At 43.4% G+C, this 27,213-nt stretch overlaps 1 protein-coding gene across 7 annotated transcripts in view; it reads right to left on the reverse strand.

Moving 5' to 3' along the window:
• LOC139570229 (thyroid hormone receptor alpha-B) overlaps window positions 1-27,213 on the reverse strand; it is a 188,275-nt gene that overhangs the window by 41,531 nt on the left and 119,531 nt on the right. For 5 of the 7 annotated variants that reach the window (XR_011674035.1, XM_071391930.1, XM_071391928.1 and 2 more), the window contains one exon: window positions 8,795-9,045. Coding sequence is in view for 6 of the 7 variants with exons in the window: in XM_071391930.1 (XP_071248031.1) it covers window positions 8,795-8,850 (56 nt within the window). In the remaining variant the exon portion in view is untranslated. Of the gene's footprint in view, window positions 1-600; window positions 1,099-8,794; window positions 9,046-27,213 lie in introns of those variants that run through there. The other 2 variants (XM_071391931.1, XM_071391929.1) reach the window with 2 other exon arrangements.

Consider the following 27,213-nt stretch of genomic DNA (forward strand, 5'->3'; position numbering starts at 1 on the left):
ACAGTTTTTTTCCTTCTCGTCAGGACCTGCTACATTAGGTTAGCTAATACCCAACGCCAGAAGCTGAGGAAACATTTTGTGTGTGAATTTGTATATACGTATGTTACGTCGCGGAGCTAAAGGGAAGCTTTTTGAAGAGCCCCTATCTTATGAAAACAACACTTCATTTGGGTACAATTATGTAAGGAGTTGGCAGCCGAGCAGGTTTTAAACTGCTCGGGAATTACTGCACATATCGCTTTTGCAGAAACATACTGCACAATAGGACTAATTCATATTTTATTTTATTTTAACTGCAATGTGATCTTGCAAGTTCCAGCACATAGTTGTGTGAATCAGATAGAAAAATCAAAGTTTGATTCCCCAAGGTTTGATTCCCTAAGGTTTGATTCCCTAAGGTTTGATTCCCTAAGGTTTGATTCCCCAACACCAAGATAAAAATGTAAATGCAATAAAAAAAAATAATTCTGCTCAAAAAGCAAAGCAAGCAACATTACTGTAGCAATGTACCATCCCTCAAAAACAACAACACAGGCACAGTGCAATTAACCTGCAAAACAAAAAGTGACAGTCCAAAAAATGAAAAAAAACATTTCTGACCTTATAACGCAGTGTGAGTGTAGAATATGCATGGCGAGAAGAGTTGCTGGCCTCTCAAACAGAGCTGGCAAATTGGAGAGACATCTACTGTACACTGAACCTGCTGCCAGCCATGTTTTAGCTCTGAAAAGACTGGCTCGCTAGCACACACACACACACACACACACACACACACACACACACACACACACACACACACACACACACACACACACACACACTCTCTCTCTTTTCACTCACTCTCTCTCTCTCTCTCTCTCTCTCTCTCTCTCTCTCTCTCTCTCTCTCTCTCTCAATTCAATTCAATTCAATTCAATTCAAGGGGCTTTATTGGCATGGGAAACATGTGTTAACATTGCCAAAGCAAGTGAGGTAGGTAATATACAAAAGTCAAATAAACAATAAAAATGAACAGTAAACATTACACATACAGAAGTTTCAAAACAATAAAGACATTACAAATGTCATATTATATATATGCAGTGTTGTAACAATGTACAAATGGTTAAAGCACACAAGTTAAAATAAATAAACATAAATATGGGTTGTATTTACAGTGGTGTTTGTTCTTCACTGGTTGCCCTTTTCTTGTGGCAACAGGTCACAAATCTTGCTGCTGTGATGGCACACTGTGGAATTTCACCCAGTAGATATGGGAGTTTATCAAAATTGGATTTGTTTTCGAATTCTTTGTGGATCTGTGTAATCTGAGGGAAATATGTCTCTCTAATATGGTCATACATTGGGCAGGAGGTTAGGAAGTGCAGCTCAGTTTCCACCTCATTTTGTGGGCAGTGTGCACATAGCCTGTCTTCTCTTGAGAGCCATGTCTGCCTACGGCGGCCTTTCTCAATAGCAAGGCTATGCTCACTGAGTCTGTACATAGTCAAAGCTTTCCTTAAGTTTGGGTCAGTCACAGTGGTCAGGTATTCTGCCACTGTGTACTCTCTGTTTAGGGCCAAATAGCATTCTAGTTTGCTCTGTTTTTTTGTTAATTCTTTCCAATGTGTCAAGTAATTATCTTTTTGTTTTCTCATGATTTGGTTGGGTCTAATTGTGCTGTTGTCCTGGGGCTCTGTGGGGTGTGTTTGTGTTTGTGAACAGAGCCCTAGGACCAGCTTGCTTAGGGGACTCTTCTCCAGGTTCATCTCTCTGTAGGTGATGGCTTTGTTATGGAAGGTTTGGGAATCGCTTCCTTTTAGGTGGTTGTAGAATTTAACGGCTCTTTTCTGGATTTTGATAATTAGTGGGTATCGGCCTAATTCTGCTCTGCATGCATTATTTGGTGTTCTACGTTGTACACGGAGGATATTTTTGCAGAATTCATCTTGGTTGGTGAGCGGACCCCAGACCTCACAACCATAAAGGGCAATGGGCTCTATGACTGATTCAAGTATTTTTAGCCAGATCCTAATTGGTATGTTGAAATTTATGTTCCTTTTGATGGCATAGAAGGCCCTTCTTGCCTTGTCTCTCAGATCGTTCACAGCTTTGTGGAAGTTACCTGTGGTGCTGATGTTTAGGCCGAGGTATGTATAGTTTTAATCTCTCTCTCTCTCTCTCTCTCTCTCTCTCTCTCTCTCTCTCTCTCTCTCTCTCTCTCTCTCTCTCTCTCTCTCTCTCTCTCTCTCTCTCTCTCTCTCTCTCTCTCTCTCTCTCTCTCTCTCTCTCTCTCTCTCTCTCTCTCTCTCTCTCTCTCTCTCTCTCTCTCTCTCTCTCTCTCTCTCTCTGAATCCCTCCAAGATTTCTCTAAATAATCCCACCTCTCTCTCTCCCTCTAGCCCCGCCCCTGCTCTCTGATTGGACGTGGGACAGCCTCTCCACCTGAGGGTTTGACAACGGGTTTTGGGATGATTGATGGTGGGTTGATATGGCAACTAACAGGTAGGCTCTGACCACAAGGCGGGTTCCATGGGTCTATTTCTGTACTTCAGCAACAGAGCCGAAAGCGCAATGACTTGAAATGAGGGCGACTTACTTAAAGAGATTTAGAAACGTAGCTAATCGTCGACAACCCAACATTTACGAGGCAAAACAGAAATCGTCAATGCTCGAATGCAGAAATATCAAAGAAATGACATTGATGGACCCCTTTAAACTGACTCAGATATGTCTTTATGAAGTAGCCCTATCACGTGACTCAAGTCTTCAGGGACTGAAATACTAAAAGTAAACAAGTCGTGTACCTTTAATAGAAGCCTGACTTCAATCTATACCCCACCAGCCTATGCAGGACGTCGGGCCCTACATTTAGGCCCAGTACTACACAGTAGCTTATTGTTCCCAGTGCAATACGCATACTAAAACCAGATTTGCATCGGCTTTCAGGTGTGTAAAGTCTTGTTTGCTCGACAGGTTATTTACAAATAATGCCAGTGAAATCAGAGATAGAAATTAGAGCCATGCACACACCTCTCTCTCTCTCTCTTTCTAAGGTCAGTAATTATAATTCTGGCTGTGATCGAGGTCCCTGCCAAAAGGAAATCAAAACAGTCTCAAAACATGTCTCACATGTCCAATGAATGCGTAACAAGATGACAATAGCATACTACAGGCATTGTTGCTTCTCATACTGTTTCATAATGAAGCTGGGCATATCACAGCCACTGCTATTCATCTTCCATATGACACAAGGAAGTCGTAAAAGCAATATTGATGTCACGAGAGGAAGGGAAAGCAAAATTGGGCCAAAATCGTCTACTCCACGTTGGTTCAACCAGCGTGTGCCCAGTGAGCAATGACCGCAGTTGCATGACAGAAATGGCATTGTTTGCTATGGAAATTGAATTAGAGTCACAGAGGCTGGAGAAATTCAAGGAGCTAAAATACAACGTGTACAATGTCGGGAAAGGGAAAATAAATAGCTTGTTTGTACAGATCACTCATTTGATAGTGAAGCCTGTCGGGTTTCACACGGCAAACCTTATCTGAATAGAGCGGATGAGCGTGTGCGTGCGCACGCCCGTTTGATCACGGATACGAGCACAACCAGCTGTAAGAGAATAATCCAGCCCGTCTCTGTTCTCTACACCACTTCCATTTCCGCCATCTTATCAGCAATTACAACAGATTTGATAATCCAATTTCAGTGACTTCGTTGCAACAACAATATTGACAACAGTGTTGCCAAATAGCGCTCGGGCAAACCATTGCCGACATAAGTCAAATAAGATCTGGCAGTGCCTTTTTGGCAAGGTTGAGAACACTAAGGACACAAAGAAGCTGCTGCTAAGCCATCTGCTAACATCAGCAACCACAGAACCACAAGACGTGATATTACCGTGCGTCTCCGTTATTATTCGTGCCTCTGGCAAGTGCAAGAGTAGAAGCGGGAGACTTTCCTGCATCGGCCCTGCGTTACTTTGATCTATTCTCACCCGAACAGTGACGTTAAAAGGGACAGTTCAGCAAAGTGGCGTATTCAGATATTTGTTGCCTTACCTGAACGGCAGGAGTGACTGCAATCCACAGTGGCTAGGCTAAGTCATTCCTTGTTCATAGACTGCTTTCAAGGTAAGGAAACAAATGCAGACATCTGTCATTGTATTCAACTATCCCCAGTTTCACTTCAAAAGGTTCGCAAGGACAACACAGTGAAGGGGAGATTTAATCACATCCTCTACAGTATCAAACAGTTCAATCAACTCCGATGTGATTAGCAAACAGTCCAATCAGGATCAAGCTCTTTAATGCCTCCTCGTCTTTAATTAACACAGTGACAGCAGGCTTAATTTAGCCCTGAACCTTCACTACACACACGCGCACGCACACACACACACACACACACACACACACACACACACACACACACACACACACACACACACACACACACACACACACACACACACACACACACACACACACACACACACACACACACACACACACACACACACACACACACACACACAAGCCCGGCTGCTAATCTACTGACAGGTGTCCATCGCGGCTGAACATTTTTGTCCGGCTTCCTGTGGCTTTCCTTTCATTTGCGCCCTGGTAATATGCCAAAGGGCTCAGCGCCGGGGAATTTGACACAGCATTCCAGGGAGCCGGAGACCCTCTCCGTGGCCCACGTGTCACAACCATGACACACAACACACGCAAGCGCAACGTAGCATACACACACAAGGGCAAGCACAAGCAAATAAACACCCACACAAGCTCACGGACGCACGCAAACACAGACTTTGATGCACGTACTGTATCCAACCGCTCTCAAACACACATCAGTACGCATAAATAATGTAGACACACATACAGTGGGGAGAACAAGTATTTGATACACTGCCGATTTTGCAGGTTTTCCTACTTACAAAGCATGTAGAGGTCTGTAATTTTTATCATAGGTACACTTCAACTGTGAGAGACGGAATCTAAAACAAAAATCCAGAAAATCACATTGTATGATTTTTAAATAATTAATTTGCATTTTATTGCATGACATAAGTATTTGATCACCTACCAACCAGTAAGAATTCCGGCTCTCACAGACCTGTTAGTTTTTCTTTAAGAAGCCCTCCTGTTCTCCACTCATTACCTGTATTAACTGCACCTGTTTGAACTCGTTACCTGTATAAAAGACACCTGTCCACACACAATCAAACAGATTCCAACCTCTCCACAATGGCCAAGACCAGAGAGCTGTGTAAGGACATCAGGGATAAAATTGTAGACCTGCACAAGGCTGGGATGGGCTACAGGACAATAGGCAAGCAGCTTGGTGAGAAGGAAACAACTGTTGGCGCAATTATTAGAAAATGGAAGAAGTTCAAGATGACGGTCAATCACCCTCGGTCTGGGGCTCCATGCAAGATTTCACCTCGTGGGGCATCAATGATCATGAGGAAGGTGAGGGATCAGCTCAGAACTACACGGCAGGACCTGGTCAATGACCTGAAGAGAGCTGGGACCACAGTCTCAAAGAAAACCATTAGTAACACACTACGCCGTCATGGATTAAAATCCTGCAGCGCACGCAAGGTCCCCCTGCTTAAGCCAGTGCATGTCCAGGCCTGTCTGAAGTTTGCCAATGACCATCTGGATGATCCAGAGGAGGAATGGGAGAAGGTCATGTGGTCTGATGAGGGGTTGTACTCATACTTCTTCTTCCTCCAAACACTCGCCGTGTTTGGAGGAAGAAGAAGTATGAGTACAACCCCAAGAACACCATCCCAACCGTGAAGCATGGAGGTGGAAACATCATTCTTTGGGGATGCTTTTCTGCAAAGGGGACAGGACGACTGCACCGTATTGAGGGGAGGATGGATGGGGCCATGTATCGCGAGATCTTGGCCAACAACCTCCTTCCCTCAGTAAGAGCATTGAAGATGGGTCGTGGCTGGGTCTTCCAGCATGACAACGACACGAAGCACACAGCCATGGCAACTAAGGAGTGGCTCCGTAAGAAGCATCTCAAGGTCCTGGAGTGGCCTAGCCAGTCTCCAGACCTGAACCCAATAGAAAATCTTTGGAGGGAGCTGAAAGTCCGTATTGCCCAGCGACAGCCCCGAAACCTGAAGGATCTGGAGAAGATCTGTAGGGAGGAGTGGGCCAAAATCCCTGCTGCAGTGTGTGCAAACCTAGTCAAGAACTACAGGAAACGTATGATCTCTGTAATTGCAAACAAAGGTTTCTGTACCAAATATTAAGTTCTGCTTTTCTGATGTATCAAATACTTATGTCATGCAATAAAATGCAAATTAATTACTTAAAAATCATACAATGTGATTTTCTGGATTTTTGTTTTAGATTCCGTCTCTCATAGTTGAAGTGTACCTATGATAAAAATTACAGACCTCTACATGCTTTGTAAGTAGGAAAACCTGCAAAATCGGCAGTGTATCAAATACTTGTTCTCCCCACTGTACCACTGTAGCAGAACACAAACACCACCACTATCAACCATATAAAACTATAGGCTATGCTACCAGAATGTGGTATCATTCTACCCTAGCCAGGTTGCTCTCTCTCTCTTTCTCTCTCTCTCTCTTCCTCAACCCCCATATTGCTCTCTCTCTTCCTCTCATCCTCTCTCTCTCTCCCATCCTCTCCCTCTCTCTCTCCTCTCTCACTTCTCTTCTCTCCTCTCTTCTCTCCCTCTCTCTCTTCTCTCACCTCTCTCTCTCCAATCGCTCCGAGGCAAAGCAGACTGACTGATAGTTCTGCTCTTTGAGCAGGAGGAGGTTGCTCTTTGATAAAAGTCCTCGTTCCACTCTGGCACAGCCTGACTGGTTGAGACAGAGGAGCTTCCATTTCACTGATGTTGTGTTCTAATGAATGATGACAAGGGAACGACCTGTGTTTGTGTCTGGTGGACTGGCTCCGAGCAGTGCAGTTAGTAAGTTACACACTCACACGTGTTCAGGGTCGGGAAACCTGGAGGACTAGTTTTTAGGTTTCTTAGAAAACGAGATCAGGGGCTGTTTCAACTTGGGGCTGGGGCTGTTTCAACTTTCAACAACGAGGGCTGTTTCAACTTGCAGGCAGTAGACAAAGAGGGAAGAGAGATAAAGAGAGGGAGAGAGGAAAGAGCGAGAAAGAGAGGGAGAGAGGAAAGAGAGAGAAAGAGAGAGAGAGAGGAAAGAGCGAGAAAGAGCTGGAGAGAGGAAAGAGAGAGAAAGAGAGGGAGAGAGGAAAGAGAGAGAAAGAGAGGGGGAGAGGAAAGAGTGAGAAAGAGAGGGAGAGAGGAAAGAGAGAGAAAGAGAGAGAGCGAGGAAAGAGCGAGAAAGAGAGGGAGAGAGGAAAGAGAGAGAAAGAGGGAGAGAGGAAAGAGCGAGAAAGAGAGGGAGAGAGGGAAGAGAGAGAAAGAGAGGGAGAGGGAAGAGCGAGAAAGAGAGGGAGAGAGGGAAGAGCGAGAAGGAGAGGGAAGAGCGAGAAAGAGAGGGAGAGAGGGAAGAGCGAGAAAGAGAGGAAGAGAGGAAAGAGCGAGAAAGAGAGGGAGAGAGGGAAGAGCGAGAAAGAGAGGGAGAGAGGGAAGAGCGAGAAAGAGAGGGAGAGAGGGAAGAGCGAGAAAGAGAGGGAGAGAGGAAAGAGAGAAAGAGAGAGAGAGAGGGAAGAGCGAGAAAGAGAGGGAGAGAGGAAAGAGAGAGAAAGAGAGAGAGAGAGAGGGAAGAGAGATGGATGAGAGGGAGAGAGGGAAGAGAGAGAAAGAGAGAGAGAAAGAGAGGGAGAGAGGAAAGAGAGAGAAAGAGAGAGAGAAAGAGGGAAGAGAGAGAAAGAGAGAGAGAGAAAGAGGGAAGAGAGAGAGAGGGGAAAGAGCGAGAAAGAGAGATAGAGAGGAAAGAGCGAGAAAGAGAGGGAGAGAGGGAAGAGAGAGAAAGAGAGAGAGAGAGGAAAGAGTGAGAAAGAGAGGGAGAGAGGGAAGAGCGAGAAGGAGAGGGAAGAGCGAGAAAGAGAGGGAGAGAGGGAAGAGCGAGAAAGAGAGGAAGAGAGGAAAGAGCGAGAAAGAGAGGGAGAGAGGGAAGAGCGAGAAAGAGAGGGAGAGAGGGAAGAGCGAGAAAGAGAGGGAGAGAGGGAAGAGCGAGAAAGAGAGGGAGAGAGGAAAGAGAGAGAAAGAGAGAGAGAGAGGGAAGAGCGAGAAAGAGAGGGAGAGAGGAAAGAGAGAGAAAGAGAGAGAGAGAGGGAAGAGAGATGGATGAGAGGGAGAGAGGGAAGAGAGAGAAAGAGAGAGAGAGAGAGAAAGAGAGGGAGAGAGGAAAGAGAGAGAAAGAGAGAGAGAAAGAGGGAAGAGAGAGAAAGAGAGAGAGAGAAAGAGGGAAGAGAGAGAGAGGGGAAAGAGCGAGAAAGAGAGATAGAGAGGAAAGAGCGAGAAAGAGAGGGAGAGAGGGAAGAGAGAGAAAGAGAGAGAGAGAGGAAAGAGTGAGAAAGAGAGGGAGAGAGGGAAGAGAGAGAAAGAGAGAGAGAGAGAAAGAGAGAGAGAGGGAAGAGAGAGAAAGAGAGAGAGAGAGGAAAGAGCGAGAAAGAGAGAGAGAGAGGGAAGAGAGATGGATGAGAGAAAAGAGAGAAAAGCACAGCGAGAGAGGGAGCAGAGAGCAGACTTTCAAAACAAAAGGGTAAAACCCAGTAATTCTACACTTTCCCCAGAAGACCCCTAACCCATGAGACCATGTGATGCCTATCCACTGTGTGATGTTAGCGGCAGGGTTATAGCCTGTAGGGTTGAGACCAGGAAGTGGGGGGCAGGACTCACCGTTTCTCTTCTCCCTCTGATAGGTTAGGGTCCTGCTCCTTGGGCATGTGTTCCATTCACCTTAATTCCATCCAACAGCCAATCATGCGAGACTGAGGCGGGCCCCACCCTCGAACGCTCGCTGGTCATTCGCAGGTAGGGGGGTCAGTCAGTGCGACATCACAGGGTCCCGGTCCGAGCGGGCTCTGGCCTCCGGAGCGACCCCCCTGTGCTGACCCTGGGACTGACGAATGGACTGGACCGGACAAGATCTGTCAATGAGAGAATAGGATATATTCAGTTAGCAAGAACTCCATGTAAACAATCAGTTAGCATGAACTCCATATACAGTAAGCGACTTCCATACGTTTGGTTAGTATGACCTCCATGTTTACATTCAGTTAGCTTGGCTAAATGTATACATTCAGTTAGCTTGGCTTAATGTATACATTCCGTTAGCTTAGCTTAACGCGCACATTCCGTTAGCATTAGATGGATAGGTTATTGTCATGGGAGAGAAGCGAGAATAGAACAGACGGAATATCATTGACTGCCAATCAACAACAGTGGATAAGAATTTGTTTTTAGTGCCAACCATGTTACTCAACAAGGATTCTCGTTCCTTTTTCTCTGTCTCCCTCCTGTACCTAAATAGAGCTGAGTAGAACTACCATGATTTGAGATGACATGTCCTCGTGTTTCCATAGGGTTCAGACCATAACAGACTTGCCAGAGAGTATGTATGTTGCAATGTCCACATTGTTTATGCAACCTTTCCAAACGCTTCATGTGAGAAGGTCTCACATGTTGGCCTAACATGCATGACCCCTGACTCCTGGCCACACGACGACAGGGCTTTCCAAGAGTTTCTGAGAAACACACACACACATTTACATACACACACACACAAGCTACGTATTCAACCTTTTTGACCGCTCCTTCCTCAGCTCTATTCTTCCTCCCCTAATCCCTCGTTCAACGCCTTTATGATCCCAAACAGAGGGATGGAACGATTGCGAGCACGAGATTGTTATCAATAATCGCTAATATAACAGTGACACGGCGTAATTGCCACATAACAGTGTGAGTTGAAATGCTGCGATTTCAACGGAGCAATGGACTACATTGCTTCACCAAGCTTACTGTGTTCTATTTCAAAGCACGTTGACTGCTTTAAAGCCGGATTGTCGTGTCGTTTTTTGATAAGAAAGTGAAACCTATTGTGTCTTTAATGTATTCCGTTTTCCTCCAAGAGTGGCTGAATATTTTCCATCTATATTTCACATGGAAAATAATTTGCTTGTGTATGAATCTTCTTCATTGTAAAATTACAGACAAAAATGATAATTGATTTATTTGACGGTCATGTTAGCATGACGTTTCGACAGTTCCCTCTTCGAGGTCAAAAGCCCAAACCCATGAATCAAGCTGTGTGTACGTAACCCCAGCCTCCGTGTCACACTTAACGATTTACAAGATGTCGACTGATGCACAGGTGTGAGTTTTACTAGCCAACTTCACCATTTACTATGTTTACAAATGTTGAACCGCGGCATTAACAGCCTCTCTCAATCTATTTAGAGCTTGAACACGCTACGTGATAAGAGGAACTTGAGACGAATGCATACCAGCCGCACAGCATCATGGGAGAAAAAAGGGAGGGGTGTAGGTTCGAGAAGTGGCGGTCTCCTACAGCGATGTCCTGACCCTGATAGATAACGCTAATAGCTGACCATAATACAGCGGTCTATCTAGCGATTTATTATCAAGGTTATCGTGCAGAGGTGGGATGCAGGACTAACCAGACCCCCGTGGACATGATATATTTCATATTCTACAGCGAGTTCAAGGACATTTCAAGGCATTCTAGTCCAACGTACCGCAATGTGATGCAGTGGTTCTTGTAATACTATGGTGGACTGTTAATAAGAACAAATATGAGAGCTCAGCTGGCCTATCACCTCACACGGCATGTGCTGGTTCAGAGCTGCTAACACGAGACACACACACACACACACACACACGCTGACAGACACACACACTGAATCCAGCGCAGCACACGTGCACTGCATTGTCATATAGTCTCCTCGACCCTGAACCACAAATGTGAGGACAAATTGTGGTAAAAAGCAGATTAGGACAGTAATGACACACATTCACCAGAAGGACTATCACAGGAAAACCATTGACAGAGCTATCACAGAGCTATCCCTGTGCTGCTGCTGCCTGCAGCCGTTGGAACAATTTGTCCTCGGCAATAAAACAGACAGAAGCTAAAGGGACTCATTGTGTTACAGTCAAATTGAGAAAAACAATGCAACCACGTCTTGAAGTTTAAGAATGATTTAAAATCGGTTAAATCTCCAATACGGTCCAATAGATTAGATTGGATACAGAAATGTTCTTCTGTCTATGTGCGATGTGCCATTTTCACTCTATGCAGGACGTCCATAGTCCGCCCCCCTATCGCTAGCTCATATCTAGTCTCATCAGTGCTGTGGCCTTGCCTGCACCTACTCAGATATCCATGCGTATGCTGTCTCCCTATAGCCAAGGTCAACCCCATACAGACTATCAAACAGCCCACCCCTACTAAAGCACGTTTTATTATTACATAGGGTTCTTGAGAGAGAGAGAGAGAGAGAGAGAGAGAGAGAGAGAGAGAGAGAGAGAGAGAGAGAGAGAGAGAGAGAGAGAGAGAGAGAGAGAGAGAGAGAGAGAGAGAGAGAGAGAGAGAGGAAGAGAGCGAGAAGGAGAGAGATGATACGATTATGGTAGTCAAGAAGAAAAGCGAGATGGAGCGCAGGGAGAGGCTTTCAAAAGAAAGAGTACAGCACACAGTAAATCTATACTTTCCTCTGAAAGTGCAGTAAAGGAGAGAGAAGAGTAACAGGAGAGAATGGGAACAGAGAGAGAGGGAGACTGAGAGGTAAATAGGGAACTTTAATTAGATCACAGTTGGTTGGCCTGAGGAGAGAAAATGAACTTAGTTTTTAGGGCTTACAAACCAATAACAGGAAAAGGGAGAGAAAACACTGAATAATACATTTAAGGTGGAACGGACAGTGTTTTAACTACTTTGCAGTACACTACAGACAGTACAAACAGACAATCATATCAGTCAAAAATATCAAATTCCTAGTTTGTGCTACAAAACCAACTTTATAACTGGTTTTAACAATAGTTTATGTTTGACTCAAAATTCCATGATGTACTGTAAGGCATTGTTGGCAGAATCGATGTATGCAGTACACTGCAAGATTTATATAATTTACCAATACATTTCTTGGCTGTCCAAAACATATTGCTATCAGGTTGTAAATCACAGCTGGCCTGGAACATAACTCAATATTTTGAAAAAAACTAAGTCATAACATGGCTAATAGTGGCGCACGTGTCAAATACAAGGCCTGAGAATAAATTAGTCAACAGTTGAGTCACCTACTTTATAAAATGACAGTCTGATGTGCTCTCATCTGTGAATTCAACTTCAATTGCGCTGCTTTCATGCGTCCCGTTTACAGCGCGCAGCAGAGGGAAAGTGTACAGACACAAGCTACAATCCTAGCTCGGCTACTAAAATGTCGCTGTCTGGCTTTGGTTTTTAAAGCTTGACAATGAATAACCAAACAAAACCTGAAACAAAACTCCATCCAATGAGAAACGTGTAGGCCTATTACAGCAACATTTGAGCAGTAGTATGGCTGGCTTCTCAACTACAAGACATTTTGAGTCCATCATACAGCAATGCGTCATTCAACCGCACCAGTGACCCATGCAGTGTAAATAAAGGCAAATCATGTTTTAAGTTTAAATGTTACAACAACCTATAGCTACGATTTTGTTATTTGGAGTTTTTAAATACTTTTTGATTAGGGTTGGAGCATATTATGGACATCTGCAAGCATAGCAGCAAAGGCTGGACACATATTATGTATCTATTCTTTTGTTTTAATATGTTAAAATGCTATACAAAGCATCCTGTGTGCATACAGTTTCTTCGAAAAGTTTTCAGACCATTTGACTTCTTTCACATTTTGTTACCTTACAGCCTTATTCTAAATGGATTAAATAAAAAAATCCTCATAAATTTACACACAATACTCCATAATGTCAAAGCGAAAATAGGTTTTTTAGAAATATTAGCAAATTCATTAAAAATAAAAAACAGAAATACCTTATTTACATAACTATTCAGACCCTTTGCTATGAAACTCGACATTGAGCTCAGGTGCATCCTGTTTCCATTGATCATCCTTGAGATGTTTCTACAACTTGATTGGAGTCCACCTGTGGTAAATTCATTTGATTGGACATGATTTGGAAAGGCACACACCTGTCTATATAAGGTCCCACAGTTAACAGTGCATCTCAGAGCAAAAACCATGATGTCAAAGGAATTGTTCGTAGATCGCCTAGACAGGATTGTGTAGAGGCACAACATTTCTGCACCATTCAAGGTCCCCAAGAATTCTTAAATGGAAGAAGTTTGGAACCACCAAGACTCTTTCTAAAGCTGGCCGCACAGCCAAACTTTGACTGTCACTCTGAGTTCCTCTGTGGAGATGGAAGAAACTTCCAGAAGGATAACCATCTCTGCAGTACTCCATCAAATCAGGCCTTTATAGTAGAGTGGCCAGACGGAAGCCACTGCTCAGTAAAAGGTACATGAAATCCCACTTGGAGTTTGCCAAAAGGCACCTAAAGACTCTCAGACCATGAGAAACAAGATTCTTTGGTCTGATGAAACCACATCTGGAGGAAACCTGTCACCATCCCTACGGTGAAGCATGGTGGTGGCAGCATCATGCTGTGGGGATGTTTTTCAGTGGCAGGGACTGGGAGACTAGTACTGTTATAATCTCCACCCGGCACAGCCAAAAGAGGACTGGCCATCCTAGGTTCCTGCCTTTTTAGGGAGTTTTTCCTAGCCACTGTTTGTGTGCATTTTTGCGCTTGTACTGCATTTGTGTGCCGTGTGCTTACATGAGTGAGTGTGAGCAAAAATGTGTGTGTGTGTATATAAACATATAATCTCTTGCCACAGATGCTGTATCTCCGAGAGTCTGGCAAGCGTGACTAGCACATGTAACAAGAAACATAGGTATATACTGAATGTGCAGCCAGCTACAGTATGGATCTAGTCAAGTGGGAGATGATTACTTAAGAATAATCAAATCACATTTTATGTCACTGTAAGGACCGACACTGGAGATGAGAAGCAAGTACAGGGAGTGAACATTTAATGGAAAACGGACATCAAACAAAACAAGAACAGGGTCTGGACGGGAGGAACAAAATGACATGACGACAATAATGCTGACGGGGAACAAACTGAAGAACAAACAGATATAGAGGGGGCAATCAACAACGTGAAGGAGTCCAGGTAAGTCCAGTGAGCGCTGATGCGCGTAATGATGGTGACAGGTGTACGTAATGAATGGCAGCCTGGCGCCCTCAAGCATCAGATAGGGGAAGCGGGAGCAGGCGTGACAGTCTCATATAACAGGTATATAACAGTGAGCAGTAGACCTTAACCTTGAAATGCTTACTTATGAGCCCCTAACCAGCAATGCAGAGTTTTTCAAAAGTAAGTGAAATTGGCTAAATAAATTAAAGGAAAACAATAACAAGGCTATATACAGGCGGTACCGGTACCGAGTCAATGTGCAGGGGTACGGGTTAGTAATGGAGGTAATATGTACATGTAGGTAGTGGTAAAGTGACTATGCATAGATAATAAACAGAGAGTAGCAGCAGTGCATGTGAGAAGTGTGAAGGAATGTGAATGTATGTGTGTGTGTGGCGTCAATATGCATGTGTTTTGTGTGTGTGTGTGTGTGTGTGTGTGTGTGTGTGTGTGTGTGTGTGTGTGTGTGTGTGTGTGTGTGTGTGTGTGTGTGTGTGTGTGTTGAATACATCTCTAAACAATGTGAGCCCGGCCATTTCTTCAGTCACTCTCACTCACGTGGCCTGATCTGTTTCCCTGTCCTGTCAAATCAACCCTCCAACTTTTAATTGGGGCTTGAGAATCTGGGCTCGCTCCCCGAGCTGCACTTTAATTGGCATACTATAAAATGCCAACTTTAAAACGCATGAGAAAGAAAAACGAGTGAACTTGTGATGTTGGCGCGTGGGGCAGCCTCTGTATCAATTAAACATCCCTCTATTTATTTAGTCTTTTAGTTCCCACCAATTTGATTGACGTCTCTCAGTTCTTTATTTGGGGGGGGGAAAGGACAAAAGGAAGGAGCTGAGGGAGAATTGCTCAGTTAAAAAGGAGGAGAGAGGGAGACGAAGCTCTTGACGGAGGAAGAGAGGGAAGTTTAGATCAAGGACGTCTGAGGTTTAATGTGTAGTTGATGTGACGGAGTGAAATAGGTTGAACTGTAAAGAGGAACTTGGCAGAGAGATCTAGGGCTGTCGACTTGTTTGGAGCTTGAAGAACTGTGGATGCTCGATCTGCTGCAGTGCAATCAGTGGAAGTCTCCTAAGACTCCTTTCCAAGTTTGTGTATAACTCACATGGCCTTATTGCAGTTGGTGAAAGTAGGGTTAATCAATGCAACGAGGCTCCACTACTAAGGGCTTTATAGACCATACTTTTATTTGATTTTTTATTTATTTAACCTTTATTTAACCAGGTAGGCCAGTTGAGAACAAGTTCTCATTTACAACTGCGACCTGGCCAAGATAAAGCAAAGCAGTGTGACACAAACAACAACCCAGAGTTACATATGGGATAAACAAAAGTACAGTCAATAACACAATAGAAAAATCAATATACAGTGTGTGCAAATGGAGTAAGGAGGTAAGGCAATAAATAGGCCGTAGTAGCGAAGTAATTACAATTTAGCAAATTAACACTGGAGTGATAGATGATGCAGATGATGATGTGCAAGTAGAAATACTGGTGTGCAAAAGAGCAAAAAAAAGTAAATAAAAACAATATGGGGATGAGGTAGGTAGTTGGATGGGCTATTTACAGATGGGCTGTGTACAGCTGCAGCAATCGGTAAGCTGCTCAGATAGCTGATGCTTAAAGTTAGTGAGGGAGATATAAGTCTCCAACTTCAGCGATTTTTGCAATTCGTTCCAGTCATTGGCAGCAGAGAACTGGAAGGAAAGGCAGCCAAAGGACGTGTTGGCTTTGGGGATGACCAGTGAGATATACCTACTGGAGCGCGTGCTACGGGTGGGTGTTGCTATGGTGACCAGTGAGCTGAGATAAGGTGGAGCTTTACCTAGCAAAGATTTATAGATGACCTGGAGCCAGTGGGTTTGGCAACGAATATGAAGCGAGGGCCAGCCGACGAGAGCATACAGGTCGCAGTGGTGGGTGGTATATGGGGCTTTGGTGACAAAACGGATGGCACTGTGATAGACTGCATCCAGTTTGCTGAGTAGAGTGTTGGAGGCTATTTTGTAAATGACATCGCCGAAGTCAAGGATCGGTAGGATAGTCAGTTTTACGAGGGTATGTTTGGCAGCGTGAGTGAAGGAGGCTTTGTTGCGAAATAGGAAGCCGATTCTAGATTTAATTTTGGATTGGAGATGCTTAATATGAGTCTGGAAGGAGAGTTTACAGTCTAGCCAGACACCTAGGTATTTGTAGTTGTCCACATATTCTAAGTCAGAACCGAGTAGTGATGATAGTCGGGCGGGCAGGTGCGGGCAGCGATCGATTGAAGAGCATGCATTTAGTTTTACTAGCATTTAAGAGCAGTTGGAGGCCATGGAAGGAGTGTTGAATGGCATTGAAGCTCATTTGGAGGTTTGTTAACACAGTGTCCAAAGAAGGGCCAGCTGTATACAGAATGATGTCGTCTGCGTAGAGGTGGATCAAGGAATCACCCGCAGCAAGAGCGACATCGTTGATATATACAGAGAAAAGAGTCGGCCCGAGAATTGAACCCTCTGGTACCCCCATAGAGACTGCCAGAGGTCCGGACAACAGGCCCTCCGATTTGACACACTGAACTCTATCTGAGAAGTAGTTGGTGAACCAGGTGAGGCAGTCATTTGAGAAACCATACTGATATTAGTGTGTAAGTATGTGTGTGTGTGGACTCCTGAACCACGTGCAAGACACACACACACACACACACACACACACACACACACACACACACACACACACACACACACACACACACACACACACACACACACACACACACACACACACACACACACACACACACACACACACACACACACAGCCCAGCCCAGCCTACTCCAGTTGCATTACACTATGCAGGAGAACATAGGATCACTGTTCCCTCCGCTAGCCCTAAGCTTGAACGTGCCCATCATGAGGTAAACAAGTCACCTGGCAAAGATACACAGATGCCTTTTTTGTTTTTTTTAACCGACTCGTCACTACATCAACCCAACAGCCCTACGGTAACGTAGTGATCCTGCCACTTGACAGAACCCCTGGTGTTCCAGATAGAGACTTGTTAGTCACAACAAATCAAAATCAAATCAAATTGTATTGGTCACATGCACATATTTAGCAGATGTTATTGCGGGTGTAACGAAGTGTTCCTAGTTCCAACAGTGCAGTAATATCTAAGCCACCCCATTAACATTCACCCCCTGACAACTGACTTGGGGTTGGATTTCTATACTCCCACTGGGGACCCTAACCATTATGAGGAATTCATATAGTTGACCTAAGACCAGTTGTTGAGGTTAAAAAGTAAAGAGAGCGATGTGTGTGTGTGTGTGTGTGTGTGTGTGTGTGTGTGTGTGTGTGTGTGTGTGTGTGTGTGTGTGTGTGTGTGTGTGTGTGTGTGTGTGTGTGTGTGTGTGTGTGTGTGTGTGTGTGGGATCAGTTGGCCTGGTGTATTTGATTTGATGTCCAGCTGGGAGGGCACATTGACACTATCCTGATTACTGTCTAGGGGTTATTATAGGTCACAGCTAGCCCCCCACACACACAAGCAGATATATGGTCATCTATAGGTAATATATTGCACTACAGAGACATTTGAGTATTGAAAGCACACATACATTACTTCATCCACATCCGCACACACCCTGTCCCACAACCTTTCTCCCTCTGTGATGGGAACCATGGAAGCAAACCCAACCTTGAACTCAGAGGATATGCCCTGCTGATTGTGTGTGTGTGTGAGTGTGTTTATGTGTGACAAGGGCATATGGGACGTGCTGCAGAGGCTCTTCCCTAGGTACAGTATGCAGAGCAGGGTAGGAACACTTGGCACCATGTTCAATCTGTCTGTCTGTCTGTCTGTCTGTCTGTCTGTCTGTCTGTCTGTCTGTCTGATCTGTTTTCCTCTTTTCTTTTATACTATTGAAAACAGTGATGAATAGAGAAATAAGCGAAAGCCTTAGGAAACTGTCTCTTCTACCACTCTGCAACAGTACACAAATTGTTTCACATTTTGCAACAACATTGCAGCAAGGCCCCCAAGGCAAAACGGAGCCTCAAATCACATGAAGTAATAAGGGACCTTTTATCCCAAACAACAGAGACGCTGTGGGGGTTAGAGAGAGGGTGCCTTGGGGTTAGATATGTAGGGGTTATATATGAAGGGGTGCCTAGTCAGGGGGTGTCAATGTATGGAGGGTAGCTAGACAAGAAGATCTGGTTATAACTTGCTCTTGTGTACAGATCCAGGATCAGCTTATACATCCTGAATTCTAACCTTAAACCTTAAAACTGACATGAGATCAGTATCTAGGACCAACTTCCTCTTACTTGATAGACAGACAGGGGCAGCTGGCTGAGGGGGATACAGACAGAGGCACTGGGACTGATATGAAAGACAGATAGTGGCAGTTGTGGGGCAGGGTGTGTGTGTATGTGCTGCACGTAGGTGTGTGTGCGGGGGGAGGGCGTCAGACGGCAGGCTGGAGTGGGTGACAGATAATAGTTGTAGGGTTCAACCCACAGGGGTGGAGATTATAAACAAGGCAGAGGCTGCGGATCCGAAGGTAACCGCCCCGTCCCGTCCCGCCCCCTCTTGCACGGAGCTAAAGATCCGTATCATGTTTTGCGCATTTGTCTCTTTACCTGTACTTTACGGACACATTTTTGTGGTCACCCTCCCTTCACACATTTTTTACTGGTGAAACGTCCATGCAGGAACTGCGTGCCAGCCATTTGATCTCCATCAGTTTCATGTGAATATGCATTTATATCCTCTTAGTTATATGTACGCTGTCGTTTTGAAGTACAGTGCTGTTTTGGACAGTGAGTGAATGTTGGAGGAGATTGAGTTAACACATTGTAGCATACCTGCGTTTTGTGTCAATCAAAGCACAGATTTTGCCTTGTTTTGAGTTGTTGTCGGATGATAGGAAAAAAATGACAGTAGTGTTCGGTTCTATAATTATTTGATCTTTCAGACATTGATTCAGCTTTGATCTAACTCCATTAAACACCTTTCTCCATTCATCACTGAGATTCATCAGAGTAGCTTGTTCTCTGGGCGGCAGAACGAGTAGAGCAGAGACTGTGCGTACAGTAGAGAATCTCACACGTGCATAAGCTTAAAACCTTTAGCTATTGGGAAGAGGGTTCCAGAGATTTCGGATCCACAGCCACTCCGTATAAAGGGGTTTGCATAGACAATGGTAGTCAGGGCAGTTGCGGCAAATAGTTCTAATGTACAGTGTAGATGGAGGAACAAATACAGGTGAAATAGTGTAAATGCCATGATGTAAATAAGGTTATAGACCTACCCTATAGCCCCCTTTCGCTCCCCTCCCTCACTTTTCTCTCCTCCCCCTCAACCCCCCCCCCCCCAATCCCCGTTCCAGCCTGTTTTGGCAAAGACAAGTTAAGACGCTCCCAAGAATGTGACTAGCGTTTGGAAAACAAATCCAACTCTTTTTCTTTCTTCTTCCCCACTGTCTTTTTTTTAAGGTAGATCTATCAAGCGTCTCAAGCCTGGGTACTTCCAAGAGGAAAATAAAGGGATTTGAATGGATCAAACCCGCTACGGGTTAGCGTCCCTCCTTTCCGGTCCCTTGACTTGATGGAGCACAGCATCTTTCTCAACCCCTTGACATAAAGGTTATTTTCCCACAATCCACCTTAACAGAAACCCATTGCGTGAAAACACACATTCTGTCCTTAGTTTGTTTTGTGCTGCTGTTGTTTTTATATGGCAACTTCCCACCCCTCTGTTCATCATTTCCAAACAGCAATTGGAAATTGTAGTGAACTACACTCAGGGAATGACTTCATATTTGTACCTTCAACAGTCTTTGGCAAACCCTGCTACGCTATTGGGCGATACGCCATAACTTTCCATTGGATCCAAAGAGAGAGAGAGAGAGAGAGAGAGAGAGGACACTGTAGTGTTCTTCTCAAGTTCCAACACAAAGAATCCCACTGTCTGACCGACTGTGTGTTTCTACAACAATGAGTTTGTTTGTAGTTTGGATTAATCCATTTCACAAGACTCATTACATCGCTGAATACAGTTGCGGACAAATATATTGCCACCCTTGTGCTTTTGAAATGAAGCATTCTATGAAAATAACGCCATCCCTATAATCAAACATTGGGAGGTTTGATAATGCTGTGGGGTCGATTTGCTGCCTCTGGTACTGGGGACATTGAAAGGCATCATGAAATCAGCAGATTATCAGGGTGTTTTGTAGTGCAATGTTCAACCCAGTGTCCAAAAACTAGGTCTATATTGAAGGTTGTGGTTCTTCCAGAACGACACCGACCTCAAACACACATCAAAAGCACCCTGGGATGGTTCAGGAAGAAACGCTGGACGGTTCTAGAGTGGCCAGTGAAAATTCCAGATCTGAACCACATCCATAAACTATGGTGAGATCTGAAAACAGCAGTTGGTGGAGGGCACCCCTGAAACATTGAAAAATTAGAACAATTTGCTGTTGCCAGTAGAATGGTGCAGCAAGCTCATTGACGGCTACAAGAAGCATTTGTCTGCAGTTATATTGGCCAAATGCTGTGCAACCAAGCACTAGCTCTGGGCTGCCAATAATTTTGTCCATGCCATTTCCATTTACTTTCTAAATTAAAATTACAAACTTTACAAAAATAAATTGGTTCTGCAATGTTGAAAATCCAATAACCAGGTGTGGTGACCTGAAGTTATTTTCAATTTCAACTTATTTTAGAAGAAATAGGGAATTTGCAAGGATGCCAGGAAAGATGCAAGGGGGCCAATATACAGTTGAAGTCGGAAGTTTACATACACCTTAGCCAAATACATTTAAACTCAGTTTTTCACAATTCCTGACATTTAATCCTAGTAAAAATTCCCTGTCTTAGGTCAGTTAGGATCAACACTTTATTTTAAGAATGTAAAATGTCAGAATAATAGCAGAGAGAATGATTTATTTCAGCTTCTTTTTCTTTCATCACATTCCCAGTGGGTCGGAAGTTTACATACACTCAATTAGTATTTGGCAGCATTTTCTTTAAATTGTTAACTTTGGTCAAACGTTTTGGGTAGCCTTCCACAAGCTTCCAACAATAAGTAGGGTGAATTTTGGCCCATTCCTCCTGACAGAGCTGGTGTAACTGAGTCAGGTTTGTAGGCCTCCTTGCTCGCACACGCTTTTTCAGTTCTGCCCACACATTTTCTATAGGATTGAGGTCAGGGCTTTGTGATTGCCACTCCAATACCTTGACTTTGTTGTCCTTAAGCCATTTTGCCATAACTTTGGAAGTATGCTTGGGGTCATTGTCCATTTGGAAGACCCATTTGCGACCAAGCTTTATTTTCCTGACTGATGTCTTGAGAGGTTGCTTCAATATATCCACATAATTTTCCATCCTCATGATGACATCTATTTTGTGAAGTGCACCAGTCCCTCCTGCAGCAAAGCACCCCCACAACATGATGCTGCCACCCCCGTGCTTCATGGTTGGGATGGTGTTCTTCGGAATGCAAGCATCCCTCTTTTTCCTCCAAAGTTAACAATGGTCATTATGGCCAAACAGTTATATTTTTGTTTCATCAGACCAGAGGACATTTCTCCAAAAAGAACAATCTTTGTCCCCATGTGCAGTTGCAAACCGTAGTCTGGATTTTTTCTGGCAGTTTTGGAGCAGTGGCTTCTTCCTTGCTGAGCAGCCTTTCAGGTAAAGTCAATATAGGACTTGTTTTACTGTGGATATAGATAATTTTGTACCTGTTTCCTCCAGTATCTTCACAAGGTCCTTTGCTGTTGTTCTGGGATTGATTTGCACTTTTCGCACCAAAGTACATTCATCTTTAGGAGATAGAACGCGTATCCTTCCTGAGCAGTATGACGGCTTCGTGGTGTTTATACTTGCGTACTATTGTTTGTACAGGTGAACGTGGTACCTTCAGGCGTTTGGAAATTGCTCCCAAGGATGAACCAGACTTGTGGAGGTCTACAATTTTTTTCCTAGGTCTTGGCTGATTTCTTTTGATTTTCCCATGATGTCAAGCAAAGAGGCACTGAGTTTGTAGGTAGGCCTTGAAATACATCCACAGGTACACCTCCAATTAACTCCAATTATGTCAATTAGCCTATCAGAAGCTTCTAAAGCCATGACATCATTTTCTGGAATTTTCCAAGCTGTTTATAAAGGCACAGTCAACTTAGTGTATGTAAACTTATGACCCACTGGAATTGTGTGTGAAATAATCTGTCTGTAAACAATGTTGGAAAAATGACTTGTGTCATGCACAAAGTAGATGTTCTAATCGACTTGCCAAAACTATAGTTTGTTAGCAAGAAATTTGTGGAGTGGTTGAAAAACGAGTTTTAATGATGCCAACCTAAGTGTATGTAAACCTCCGACTTCAACTGTATTAGTCCACAACTGTATAATGCCTAAATTACATTAGATGAATAACAAACTAAAAACTTTAAAAGCCTTCATTGCTGACACAGCTGGAACAGTAAGATCATGGTTAGGGTTGCAAAATTCCAGGAACTTCCAATAAATTCCCTGCTTTTCCAGAAATCCTGGTTGGAGGATTCTGGATTTCCTGCTTATTCCCTCCTGATTCCGGGAATCCTCCAACTGGGATGTCGGGAAAACAATGGAATTTATTGAAATTTCCCGGAATTTTACAACCCTAATCATGGGAGAACAGTGAATCAGGGACAAGATGTATTTCACATCTGTGTATGTTCAACTCGCATAGTAATGGAGTTTGTCTCTCGTTCTATAAATCACACACACAAATCAATTGAATCACCTACATACACGTGTGCACCAACACACAAACTATATCCCATATCCTTATAGATGGGACAAGATGGAAGGACTGACATGACCTCTAAGGGAGGTCAGGACATGCAGGTACGCTATGCTGTATTGTGTGTCTTTATTTCATGGTCACAAAGTGGAGGCTAGGTGAGCATTGGCAGACGCTCAGATCAGCAGGTACACTTTTATGAATGGGGTAGCCAGGCCAAGTTTCAGCATGGATACAAAGGGAATTCCACCGCCAGTGTGTGTGTGTGAGTGATGTCATTAACCAGGGCAGCCATGGGTTGGTGTGTGTGTGTGACATCAGCCAGGTTGGGAATATGAGGCCCGGGGCTGTGCGGGGTATTCTTTTTTACAATATATAGTATCAGATTGACAATATCGCAATATTATTTTTGCGCTAGTTGGCTGTACCTGCACCAAAACCACAGTATGCCAATTTGTTTTCAGAAATTATATTTCCCTGACTGATCAAAACTCATTTTCTCATGATTCTCTCATCCCTCTGCAACAGACATATGGTGAGCAATAATTTAGGACCATGGAATCGCAATAAAATCCCAGTCGCAAAATATATATATATATATATATATAGAATCGTGAGAATCACAATACATATCGTATCAGCACTTAAGTATCGTGATAATATCGTATCGGGAAGTCACTGGCAACTGTGTGGGCCGAAAGCCTAACCCATGGCACACTCGCACACAGTAACCTCTTCTAACTGTGCCAGCGATCAAGGCAGTAAGGATTGACATGCCGACAGCCCCAGGCGGTGACTCGATCTAGCCCAGGCTGTGTTGTGGGGAAGGAAGGATCTAGGGAAAGTCCCCTGGTCCATAACATGCCAACCAACATGCCATCCCTTATTTACTAGGCAGATGTGACCAGAGCACAATAATGAATTTACGCCTGTCCCCGACTAAAAACAATCATCTCGATTGGCCAACATTTTTAAACGTGTATTTTTCCATATATAGACATATTCTATGTGTTTTAATCCAATCAACTATATGCACTGAGCTTGTATGATGCTTTATGCACACTGTTTCATTAAATAATTAAGAAACACAAATGACAAGAGGGAATCCGACTGCAATTGATTTGATTGTGCCGGGCCGGGCTCAGACTTTTCTGACTGAAAAGTTCTGTTATCGAAATCCCTAGTTTGTTTAGGAAAAACATTCCCTATTCCCTCAGCCCTTGCTCTCTTTACGGGACACATGTATGCATTGCCTGCACGTGACTAATAGGGCCTGACCTATAGCATGTCCTAATCACATCAATACATTGGTTATAACAAACTCCGAACACGTGTGACAGCAAAATGGATGCAGAGGACGTGACAAATAAACTTGAAACTGGGAAATGTTTACTGGTTGCTCAGGAGGTAAAGGGGAAGTCGGATATATGGAATACATTTGAGTAGTTATGGAAAATACTGGCGATCAAGGAAACGAAGGTAAGGAGCAAGCGCTGTGTGCATATTATGTGTGCCAAACAGGTGCTCTTAGATTACCATTTGGAACAATGTAAACAACAATAAATAAAGCATACGCGTACCAGACAGTCTGTTGTAAAGTTGTTTTGCTTTTTTGTAAAGCCTTTATTACAGCAAAGACCAAAAACTGTCGCATTCATTCGTGAAAGCAATTGAATATTCATTGTTTACGCGAATTATTCAAGGGTCTCTTTGATATTTTTATTTGAAATCATGAATGACTCGAATGCTCTGTGATGATATGAACAAATTAATGATTGGTACAGTAGCCTATAGAAGTATTGAAATGTAGGCCTAAGTAAGTTACGGTACCAAGACTAAACAGGATGCGCTCTTAGGCCTACAGCGTGATGGTGGTTACACAAGGCCGCTATAATAAGCCTAGCAATGATAACGACGTGACAAATTATTATAATGATGATCATAACAATAATAGTAATCATAAAAATAACATGGACATCAAGAAAAAAAGAGGATTATTTTTGTTATTATTATAAATATTATGTTTCTGATCATTTGGAACAGTGTAAACAACACTAAATTATAAGTAAATTCCACAATTTAACTTTTAACAAGGCACCTGTTACTTAAAATGCATTCCAGGTGACTACCTCATGAAGCTGGGTAAGAGAATGCCAAGAGTGTGCAAAGCTGTCATGAAGGCAAAGGGTGGCTACTTTGAAGAATCTCAAATATAAAATATAATTTGATTTGTTTAACACTTTTTTCCCATTCCATATGTTTTATTTCATCGTGTTGATGTTTTCACTATTATTCTACAATGTAAAAAATAGTAAAAAATAAAGAAAAACCCTTGAAAGAGTAGGTGTATCCAAACTTTTGACTGGTTTTGTATATCTACAGAAATAAGACAGATCCTGCTTCTGTTTGAGTGTTTGTTTAATAGCCTACTGATTCCGTGAGCACCAAGCCTAACGTAACCACAACATGTTGGATAAACAATTTCACAAGTTTGTCTGTTTTTAATCTTAGCTATGTTGTAATAAAGGCTTTACACGTATTTTTCATTAGAACAGCCTCTCTGTTATTACTTATAATTGCAAATTAATTACTTAAAAATCATACAATGTGATTTTCTGGATTTTTGTTTTAGATTCCGTCTCTCACAGTTGAAGTGTACCTACGATAAAAAGTACAGACCTCTACATGCTTTGCAAGTAGGAAAACCTGCAAAATCGGCAGTGTATCAAATACTTCTTCTCCCCACTGTATATATTTGGTAAAAGACCAAGTCCATATTATTGCAAAAACAGCTCAAATAAGCAAAGACAAACGACAGTCCATCATTACTTTAAGACATGAAGGTCAGTCAATACGGAACATTTCAAGAATTTGCAGTCGCAATAACCATCAAGCGCTATGATGAAACTGGCTCTCACGAGGACCACCACAAGAAAGGAAGACCCAGAGTTACCTCTGCTGCAGAGGGTAAGTTCATTAGAGTTACCAGCCTCAGAACTTGCAGCCCAAATAAATTCTTCAGAGTTCAAGTAACAGACACATCTCAACATCAACTGTTCAGAGGAGACTGTGTGAATCAGGCCTTCATGGTCGAATTGCTGCAAAGAAACCACTACTAAAGAACACCAGTAATAAGAAGAGACTTGCTTGGGCCAAGAAACAGGAGCAATATACATTAGACCTGTGGAAATCTGTCCTTTGGTCTGATGAGTCCAAATGTTGATTTTTGGTTCCAAACACCGTGTCTTTGTGAGACGCAGAGAAGTGTGGTTCCCACCGTGAAGCATGGAGGAGGTGGTGTGGGGGTGCTTTGCTGGTGACACTGTCTGTGATTAATTTAGAAATCAAGGCACACTTAATTAGCATGGCTACACACAGCTATCTACAGCGATACGCCATCCCATCTAACTCCGCTGCTGCCTCTGCCCCATTGTTCTCAACACCAATATGCTGGTTAACTTTGCTATTATGCACTTAGCAACATGGAAAAGGCGGCAATTCAACAGCGCACTGATGTTTCAGAGCTGCGGACAGCGAGTGCTATCCAATACAGGAGAAAGCGCATTTGATAGAAAATAATATTATTCGTATTAGTGTTGCACCATTGTTCTTATGTAACATAACCATATACAATTTCAGTAGCACGTCTTAAGAGTGACGGACTGTGCCATCTACACGGCCTCCACAATGGATTAGTTCACTCAGAAAAGGTGCGAATCAGACAGGTGTCTTGTACAGTCGTGGCCAAAAGTTTTGAGAATGACTCAAATATAAATTTTCACAAAGTCTGCTGCCTCAGTTTGTAGGATGGCAATTTGCATATACTCCAGAATGTTATGAAGCGTGATCAGATGAATTGCAATTAATTGCAAAGTCCCTCTTTGCCATGCAAATGAACTGAATCCCCAACAAAAATTTCCACTGCATTTCAGCCCTGCCACAAAAGGACCAGCTGACATCATGTCAGTGATTCTCTCGTTAACACAGGTGTGAATGTTGACGAGGACAAGGCTAGAGATCACTCTGTCATGCTGATTGAGTTCGAATAACAGACTGGAAGCTTCAAAAGGAGGGTGGTGCTTGGAATCATTGTTCTTCCTCTGTCAACCATGGTTACCTGCAAGGAAACACGTGCCATCATCATTGCTTTGCACAAAAAAGGTTTCAAAGACAGGGATATTGCTGCCAGTAAGATTGCACCTAAATAAACCATTTATCGGATCATCAAGAACTTCAAGGAGAG

The sequence above is a fragment of the Salvelinus alpinus genome, chromosome 3 (genome assembly GCF_045679555.1).
Source record: "Salvelinus alpinus chromosome 3, SLU_Salpinus.1, whole genome shotgun sequence".
Lineage (NCBI taxonomy): Eukaryota > Metazoa > Chordata > Actinopteri > Salmoniformes > Salmonidae > Salvelinus > Salvelinus alpinus.